The 10053-nt window shown below is 51.1% G+C and overlaps 1 protein-coding gene across 3 annotated transcripts in view; it reads right to left on the bottom strand.

Annotated features, from left to right (window-relative positions):
• Positions 1 to 7188, bottom strand: part of FBXO16 (F-box protein 16) — a 32467-nt gene extending 25279 nt beyond the window's left edge. For all 3 annotated transcript variants that reach the window (XM_012724760.1, XM_012724758.1, XM_012724761.1), the window contains exons 1-2: positions 7126 to 7188; positions 4470 to 4603 (exon numbers count right to left, since the gene is read on the bottom strand). In XM_012724760.1, the coding sequence (XP_012580214.1) occupies positions 4470 to 4565 (96 nt within the window). In that variant the 5' untranslated portion in view covers positions 4566 to 4603; positions 7126 to 7188. The remainder of the gene's footprint in view (positions 1 to 4469; positions 4604 to 7125) is intronic.
• Positions 7189 to 10053: the final 2865 nt, after the last annotated feature.

The raw sequence follows: 10053 nt of genomic DNA on the forward strand, positions 1-10053 counted from the left end.
CGGAACAGGAGTCTCCGCAGAACTGGCGTCCAGATCTGGCTGCCCACGCACACCCAGACTCCAGTGGAAACTGCCGGGAGTGAGTGAGAAGAGGAAACTCCGCTGATCTCAGACCTGGTTCCCACACGACTCCTGACGAGAAGCGGAACTTGGGACAAGTTATTTAAGTGCCAGTTCCCAGCAGGCTTTGAGTCTCAGGCTCTGCTTTGCCCAAGGCTTCCTTCAGAGACTTGCAGTCGGCTTATCATGTTGAGAAGCGGAGGGCAGTGCGGCCTCGGAATGGAAATATTAAAATGGATCTTCTTTCCTTGCAGAGTGCTGCAGTCTGTTTGTATCACAGTTTCCTCGGAGCCTGCTGTTAAGTCAGAATCCCACGGTGGTTATTTTAGTCTGTTGACACTGCGGTTCCGTATCTCACCACGTGGCATCATCACGTGTAGGAGCATGACACTCGGGGGCACCTTGCCTCTGGCTGATTGATGGCAAGTGGGTGCTTCTTTTCAGAACACCCCTTAGCGTGAACTATATCCGAAAAGACACGTGGGTTACTTTCTGTTAAAATGCCAGAGAGCAAAGAAGCACATGCTTTGAAAACATCCCTCCTCTCAAAATTCCACATGTCTGAATGACGTTAGAAGCAGTTACTGTAGCCGGTGCTGGTGATGTTATTTTCTTAGGCATTTCAATTTGAACTCAATTTGCCTGCTGTGAAGTTAAATTCCTATTGATTCCTATTTTATGCTAACATAGTTCCAGATTTCACTTTTGACTACAAAACAGAAGAAAAGCATACTTCAAACAAAGCCAGAAAACAGGACCTCAAAGTTACACTAACCTGGAGACAAACGTCTGACCAGGCAGAAGCCCCCTGAAGTTACTGTACACATGGTCACCTCTGGCTGGCAGTTGCCATCCTGGGTGTTCATTTTCAACCTCTGACAGTCAAAACGTTAGATCTGGGAGGGAACATTGAGGCCCTTTGAGCCAACCTGCTCCTTTTACAAAGGAGGACAGAGGGAGAGGCGAGGTACTTACTCAAGCAGGGAATCACTAGGCCCAGCACATGGGGAATGAACATTTCAACTCCCAGAATTATTGGTCTTTGTTTACCTCTCTCAACAGTCGCTTTAGAAATGGTTTTAAAATGTGAAATTTATTGCACTGCATAAAGTTAAGGAAAAAAAGCTCCCTCTTCTACTAGATCCTTCCTCCCACCCAGGCCATCTAACTCTTGGGGGAAATCACAATCTGTTTGCATATGCAAATTCTATGTGTCTGTATTCACGCAAATGTGTGAACACACGTGAAGATTTGTTAAAAATCATTTACCCCAAACTAGAAGCGAATTAAACCAATAGGAATTTAGAACTACAACATAAATATTATCTCTAGAAATTATCACTAAAATTTTTTAGAGTATTCCTTTATTGTAAGATTTTTATTTAATTTGCATAGAAGATCTTGGGGCAGAGGTTCAGGGCTTGGGGTGGGGGGGCTGGTCAAAGGACTCACCAGTGTGGAGAGCAGAACTGGCAGAGCTACTGAAGTCCACTGCTGAGGGAAACAGTGGGGAGATAGCAGAGGTCTGCTGTGCCACACCGATCAGCTCCCTGGCGGGCGCTCAAACTCAGGCCATTATGGTGACAGCGGCCTCAACCCCTCGGCCACCAGGGAGCCCTATCACTAAATTTTACTACAAGCCACTCAGCAGATCAGGCGTTGTCACCCTTGCTGTGATGCACAGCCCAGGTCCCCGTCCAGGACTGAAGGGTTTATCCCCCCACCCCTGGGTGGGGGTGCTGGCAGCCACAGTGCGCAGACCCCACAGGCCCAGCTGATGAATGGTCAGTGTGGATGGACCAAGGCCAGGCCCCTGTGATATGATGTGAAGCATTTTCAGGTGTCCTGGGGGCTGTGGAGGCCTTATTGACACTGCCACACAGCCAGCCCCCTCCTCTACCTCTCCTTTCTGGGGTGCTCATCTGAAAGCACCCCCCTTCCGCCCTTTCCCCCCACCTCACGCCCCACCAACACCCTGTGTGCTCATCTCGGAGTCCACTGCCCTGCAGTGGGCAGTTTTGGGCTGTTAAGATCCAGTTTTTGCCACAGCTGCTAAATTAATCAAGACCGAATTTTTCAAAGAAAATTCCTGAAAATCATGGCACCCAATGAATATGCATTTTGATTCAAGTCACTTTTTCACACGTGTAGAAAACCTTCACAATTTTATAGGGAAGCAGATTTCAAAACTAAACACTGCAGTTTGGGGGCGGTGGGAGGGGAGGCCGAGAAGCTGTTACATAAACTGCGGGCGCTCACAGGTGCAGGTGAGGACTGTGGCGGCGCAGAGACGCGCTTTGGGCTCGGCGAGGAGACGCGCTTTGGGCTTTGGGCACAGGGCTCCACTCAGAGGTAAAAGCCCAAATGCAGCTGCAGCGCAGGGCTGGAAGGAAAAGGTGGGCAACAGGCCCAGGCCCAGGCCACAGCGGAATTCTGAGTCCATCCCCTGTCAGGAGCCGTGTCAGGCCCTGGAGGTTCGGAGAGAACGGACAGAACCCCAACTCTGACATCCTGTGTCCAGCGGGGGGTGAGCACCCAGGAGGAAGCCACGGGGTGCCCCAGACAAAAGGACTTTGACTCCCACCGAGGCAGTGAGAAGCAGCAAAGCACGAGGGGTGGGGGTGCCCCCCGGGGGGTCAGGCGCCCCGGACCCAGGGCAAGATGGGGCGTCGCTCAGGTCACAGAAGGCCCTCGATGCCGCACGGGTCGGCACTTTACCCTTCGGCGTGAGGTCCGTATCAACCAACTTCCCATTGCCCACTGCTTGCTTTTCTTACGTCACTGCTCATTTTGGGACATTTGATTTCTCTGCTCAGGCGCAGCCCCACGGCTCCCCCAGCACCAGGCACCTGCAAGCCGCCTCCACAGCCCCGCGCCCCCGCCCCGCCGGGTGTCTCACACCTTTGCTGTGCCTGAGAGTTTCTCTCTTCTGACCCTTTGCTCCGGCTCCCTGTAAGTGAAATAATCAACTTTATACTGATAGGATTCATTTTTTTTATGTTGAAAAGATCATTCTGGGTCCGGAACAGAGGACAGACTGGCAGGCAGAGGGGTGGGGAAGCGTGCTGGGGTGTATAGTAAAGAGGGGGGCTGAGGGGGGGACAGACAGCAGAGTGGGGAAGGGGGCGAGTCTGGGAGGACGCAGAGAACTTGAGGCAGACTGATGGGGCTGGGGGGCAGCAGACCCGCCCCCTGGGTCTCTCACACAGTGGCTCAGAACACCGGCCCTGAGTGTCGAGGCCTCTTGGGCTTGCCTTGGGCTGAGGTGCTGCAGAGCCCCCGAGGGAGAGGCTCAATGGCGGTGGGCCCTCGAGCTGGCTGCTGACGGCAATGCGAACCCTCTGGGTACCCTCCTGTGGGGGGACAGCCAGGAGAACCCACCAGACAAGCCGCTCCTCCGGTGAGTTAGCCAGTGCTTTGCCAGCGCCCGCCCGGGCGGCTCAGCCTTCACTGTGCACGGAGCGCGGCCCACGGCCCCAGGCTGAGCTCCTCGCTCAAGCCAATGTAGGAAACTGAGTCCCAGCCCCATCGAGGAGAAGGTGGGGCCCTTGGGGGTGGGGGCTGAGGGTGCCGCTGCTCCGCGGGGCATTTGGGGCGTTAGGCACCAGTGCTCCTGGGAACGTGGGGGCGGGGAGAGTGGGCATCACGGAGTGTACCCACAAACTTGGGGCCGCAGCTTGCCCACACCTGGGCTTGTGGCTTGGGCTCCTAGCCCTTTGCAGTACAGATGTGGCCACCACTGCCCTCGGGTCACCTTTATTGATGTCACTGCATGACTGCCCTGGTGTGACCTGTGTGGGGATGATGACGGGGCGCACAGACCTGCCCGTAATTCTGCTCCACGCTGCAGACCAACCAGACTAGGCCCCAGGGCTTGGCCAGCCTCACCCCCATGTTATACTTTGCCCTTGCAATCCGTCCTTGGGTTTCACTAGCAGACCCCTCACCCAGCAAGATGTAGGAGGGAAATATCTTAGAAGAACCTGAGTCAGGTGAGCAGCCGTTTACTAAGTCTCACTTAGACTTAAAGGGAGTTTCCAGGAGCTAAGCTCTGGCAAGGAAACCTGCTTTGGGGGTCCCTCACGCAGCCTCCTCTCTCATGCATTTTGTTTCTGCAGAAAACTAGGGAGAGAGAACAAAGGCATTTGGGGTGGGACGGACAGGCGTGACAGTGGAGAGACCAAATCCCGCATGTTTCCAGCACAGAAGGACGCTGCCGTTGCCAGATGGCAAAGGTTCACTGAGAGCTTTTGAGGAAAAGAATCTCTCATTTTGTTTTTCTCATTCATTACACACTCCTTCATCATTTCTGTTTATGATGATAACAAAATGTTTGTAATAATATTATGATAACCAAAGTAATTTGTTAGGCGTGGATACCAACAGCTCAAATAGCCCCGGTCACTTACCTGGTCATTCAAAAGCTGATGGTTGAGGGGTGTCCAGGTACTCATCTTTGTCTGCATTTTGGGACCGTCTATGCTTTTTGGAGGTGCAAATGCCATTGTGAAATAACTGGATATTCTTCTAGAAGAAAAACTACCTATCAGAAGAAACGAATCACACATGCTTCAGAATATGAAAAATACTAGTATGTGGAAACATTGAGCATATTGGGAGCGGGTCGGGGTGGGGGAGGCAGTCATCTGCAGGACATTTTACATGCCAGATACACTTTCTACATGTCTAATGTTATCCTGCAATGTTATTTCTGCAAAAACTTTCAAAGAAAAGAAATTATTTTGGTGCCCTCCCTGGTGGCGCAGTGGGTTGGAGCGCTGCGTTACAAAGCTAAGCCAAGCTGTGGCTGCTTCTGCCAGTTCAATCCCGGCCCCAGAGCTGATGGACAGGGCGCAGCAGCCCTCTCCTGCCCCCTTCCCCCCTTCCCCGCTGCTCCCCTCAATAGTGTACTTTGTTGATCTGCCTGTTCCGCTCCCCATTCTGTCTCTGGTGACTCCTCTCACCACCCCTGCACTTCTGGCTTGTACCCCATTTCTGTATGCATAAATAAATAAATCTTTAAAACAACAAGAAAAGAAAAGAAATACTTTCATTGCAGGATTATGAAATGGCAGCTATAATGATACATATGTGCAGGCAAATTAGAAATTCAAAGCTGGGTCACTAGAGTCTAGACAAGCCCAGCTTAAAAGTAGCTCTCTCTCTTTATTGTTTATTTACAGCTGACCTTTCTTCTCCAAACCAGTTGATTTTAATCTTTTCTCTTTTCTAAAGTCCCACCTTGCAAAGACAATGAACACTACGAATCTTCTCCCTAGAAAAATGCACATGAACATAAATTTTTGCCTACTTCAGCTTAAAAATTCTTGCTGTAAGCTGAAAAGCTCTTCCCCACCCAACTTTGTGTAGGAAACAACCTGATTCTAGACAAGCATCTCTAAATTAGGACAGTGTAGCTTCTTGAGGTGACTCCTCAAGGCCTGCCCTAGTGGTTTTATTTCTCCTGGCTCCTTAGAGCTAGACATTATTTGAATTAAGCCTTTGTTCAAATCACCTTGAGTCTCATTTGGCTTTCGGGAGATGATGCCAGCCGGGGAATAGGCTCCTAGTGCCACAGTCCTGAGTCCAGCTTACCCTGTCATCATCCCTCGCCTCCCCCTGAGGGTGTGCAGGCGCACACACGAGATTTGCCTGTGCTTTTGTGACACATTTCCCGGGATGGCTGTTCTTCAGATGCTCATCATTGACGTTTCTTGGGAAAAAGGCTCTGGGACCCTCGCCTTCAATGTGTGGCTTTGTCCGTGTTTAATAGTAGGTTGGGGTATCCGGTAAAGTTCCAAGGACCCCCAAACTTCCAAGCCATTCTTGACACTGCCCCATGATCAGCTTCACCAAGGACCTAAGGGATTGCATCCATGCTACAAAGGGGAGGCTCTGCTTTCGTGGATCTGAATTCTACTGTTTGCTATTTTTTGAGAGAGAGGTTTGTGGCTGACAAATAAAATTTGAGTATATTTAAGGCATGGTTTTTATATACATACATAGTTAAATTACTACGATAGTTGAAGTATTTAATAAAGTCATCATCTCCCGTAGCTGCCATTTTTGGGTGTGTCTGGTGAGAGCACTTGAGATCCACTCTCTTTGCACATTTCAAGTGAGACATTCTAATGAGCTATACGTCCCACGCTGAACATCAGGTCTCCAGAATGGCGTCATCTCACAAACTAAAGTTTGTTCCCTTGACTGGTATTTCCCCCCCACCCCCCACACCCAGCCCCAGATCGCCAGCAATCTACTTAGGATCAGCTAATAGAGTCACTTTTCAGTTCAAAACTCTTCAGACACTCCCTAAAGGTCACAGAATCCAAGCTCCTTCCATGCACCTAGGTTCACAGGAATTTACCTGCACCTGCCCTTACAGCCCGCCGCCCTTGTCTTCCGCTCTCTGTCCAGACACGCAGAATTTCCCACCATTAATAAACAAGGTACACGATGCTGTAGTTTCTTTGCTGAGTTGTTTTTCTGAGTCTGCTGTCAGTACTAGGTCATCTCAGTGGTACATAATAGGAGCTCAATAAACATTATGTCAACTGAGTGAATGAATGAATACAGTTGGGGAGGTGTTAAAATTTAAAACGTGGAAACTAGCGTGAAGCTCAGGACACTATGAAGGGAGCATCGGCTCATACTCAGGTATATGGAATTTTTGTTCAACGTTTACAGAGCAAAATAGGATTTTGCTTCGCCGATCACCCCACAACTTACCCGTGGTACACTGCAGAGTCATCAGAGAAAAGAATCTCAGCTATTATGGGGAAATGATGGGGAAATAGAATATGATTAGATTTAAATACTAATTCGCCTTAGATGCGGCTAGTCACGAAGAAAACAAACACTGTGATACAAGGCAAAGAGCCCCCGATCTGCTGCTGGGTGAGGGTCACCAACAGGAAGCACCGGCCACTTCACCTGCACCTGCGAGGGGACAGAAAATGTAATCCCCGAAAGCACGACAGGGCTTGTGAGAAGCGCAGGAAGACCTGCGAGTGAGCTCTCAAAAACGGGTTCCCCTGGTCCTCAGGCGCTGCCCGCTGCTCTCACCTTTCCACGTCCCACTGCTCAAGCCTCCAGCTCCCGCGTTGCCATAGCTGCTTTCCCGACAGCGTCCAGCCCCCACCCCGCGCGTGCAGCGGTCCAATCACCACCTATAAATCCTTCCCCTGGCATCCGGGGTCTCTTAGGCAACAATGTGTGGTCTCTTGATTGGCCAGGACATATCCAGAAGGGCTGGCTCCAAAATTGGGCACGCGGAGAGAGAGAAAAAGTGTGCGCACCCCGACCCGGGGAAGGGCCCAACCAACCCCCCAGTGTCCAGGCAGGGTGCAGCGGCGCCCAAACCCCCCCCCCTCTTCTGGGGCTTTCATTCAAGACGTCCCTGGGTTGCACGGAGTCTCACCTCTGGGGCGCGCCAGGTCACAACGCTCTGGTCACTCCGGGGCTCCGTAATGCAAACTCCATTTTTCCAGGTTTTAAGAGTGGCCTACAGGTAAAAGGACTGCAGAAAAGGGAATGGACGACTAGCTCGAGGAAAGAGGGCACCTGGACCGGAAGTGGGAGACGGGGGAGCATGCCCAGCACGCGAACTCGCAAATGCCCCCGGGAGGATTTTAATGCGTGGATTGAGGCGGTCAGGTTGACTGACAGGTACACCGGAGAGCCGGCAGGTGGCATGCCTTAATAAGAATGACTCCGGCTTGGGGAAATTTGACAATCGGCCTGATTTAATTTAGGCAAGATCTGTCCCCTCTCTGGGGGTCCCCTGGGTAACAAGGGGCGGGGTGACAATCCAAGGATAAAAAAAGAAGTCTGATAAGAAAGACGGGGAAAGAGGACGGACTTGTCATGGCGGGCCCTCCTCGGCCCTGCAGTGATACAACTCCCAAAACTGCTGGAGAATCACACAGAATTCCAAATCCAGAATGCAGCCTCTTTGGTAAAGGCAAAGCAATCTTTTTGGGCAACAAATAACAAACGACCCCGACTTCCCGCTTATGCTTCTGAAAATCGGTAAGAATATCCTGCCCCCAACTTCAACCAAGGGAAGCCCTGCGTCTTTGGGCGTTTCATAGTTTTGAAATAGGCAGTGTTGTGTATTTCCAGTCGGGGGAAAAGTGGAGTTAGTAGAGATTGCTGCTCTCCTGGTGTTCACAAAGGGCTGCCGGCCGGCCAAACTGAAATCCGAACCTAGTTTCCTGGAGCCAGCCTGGTGGTTTCCCACACGATCGGGTTGTAGGTAAATGAACCAATAAAGGGGGGCGGGGCGGCAGCTGAGGAGCTACTAGATGTAACACTGAATTAGCGAGTATGGCCAGTTAACATTGGTGCTTTCAAAACGGGTTCAGCCAGAAAGAGACCAGTTGGAACAGCACGCAGGGGGTGCCTGGCGCTTCGTGAAGTTGCTGCTCATTAAAGACTTGGTGGTTGCAACACAGAATGAAAGAGAACCTGATAGAAGAGAGCACCTCGCGTCACCCCTGTGGGATGTGACTATTCTCATCCTCTCAGCCAGGACCCTCTGGGTGCTCCCTTGCCCCCCAATGTGTCCCCTGCCCCCACATAGTGTTTCCTAGTGGACACACCAGTTAGCGTCCACAGGCCTTCAGTGCTATTTTTAACTGAACCACTTGAAACCTAAGAAAAGTTTAGAGAACTGCTTAAGAAACACCACTGGACCCCCCAGAATTTTGTGGTGACAGTTGAAGCCCTTTTGCAGTCCCAAACCCACCCCTTCCCTGCCTGCCTTGAGGTGTCCTGAATGTAGTGTGTGGCTTGTTACATTTTGAATGTTTGCTCTGTTTTGCCTAAATGTCTGTCCCTTAACCGTATGTAGGATGGCTCAGTGGTTTTAAAGAGCTTTCGTTCCTTGCATCTCCTGTCGTTAGCTCTTCCCCCTCAATATTTCTGAGATTTCATCATGTGAATCCCTCAGGAGACCATTTCTATGGTGTCCCCATTTCCCCACGTGATGGTGGGTGCTACGTCTCACCGTTTTGAGGGTGGCGTGCAAATTGCATAACAATGCATCTGGAGGTACATCTCTAGAGGTTTCACTTTTAAGAGGTGGAAACACCCACAAAGCAGGCACACACGGATTTTTGTGCAATCCGCCCTCATACACCGGCCGCTGAGAATCAGCCTAAGGATCAGTGTAACTTGCAGAAACAATCTGACTTCACTGTTTATTGAAGAAAATTGAAAATGCCACTGCCCATCTCATGATGCTTTTCCAGGTAATTCCCTGTCTGACATGAAACTATGTGGCTCTCCAAACTCAATATGCAGTATTTGTTTAATTAACATTTATTGAGCACACCTTTTAAAGTTGTGGTAAAAAGCACATAAAATTTTACCATTGTGCCATTTTTAAGTGTCAAGTACAGTTACGTGGTTGTGCAACAGAACAAAATGATAGCTGTGCAGTCTAGGGTTAAAAGAGAAGAAATGGAAGCAAATGGAAGGTAGGAAAACCAGCGTGTGAATCAGAGCGGCGGTGGCTTTGAATGGATCTGACGCTGTCCTGTACACACGGCATGGATGGGTAAGCCATTGACACTTTCTTTTCCCCAACGAGAGCTTAGCCTCAGATGATGTTTAAGGACGGTTTCAGCTCAAGAATTGTGTAGGTGGAAAAGAGCGGCAACATTTCCTAGGGTGCAAAGCCGGGACGCCAGCAATGCGCACCAGTTCCACCTGTCCACGAAGGCCGTGACATAAAGGGGCAAAGCTGGCCCCTGGGCAGGTGACCTGCCTGCCTCCTGCGAGCCTGGAGCTCGCAGGGCAGCTGCACCCGAGCACCCGGTGACCCGCCTCCAGGGCCCCCACCGAACCCTGGGGTCCGAGGTCGGCAGAAGGGCTTGGGGGGGTTGGCACAAGAGCACCCGGGCCTGGGTCACCCGGGTCTCAGCCAGGGGGCTGCGCTTTGCAGAGAGCGCCGGGTCGCCGCGGGGGCGGGCGCGCAGGCGGGCGGGC

Source organism: Condylura cristata, unplaced genomic scaffold, assembly GCF_000260355.1.
Source record: "Condylura cristata isolate star-nosed mole 26May11 unplaced genomic scaffold, ConCri1.0 scaffold00014, whole genome shotgun sequence".
In the NCBI taxonomy this organism is placed as follows: domain Eukaryota; kingdom Metazoa; phylum Chordata; class Mammalia; order Eulipotyphla; family Talpidae; genus Condylura; species Condylura cristata.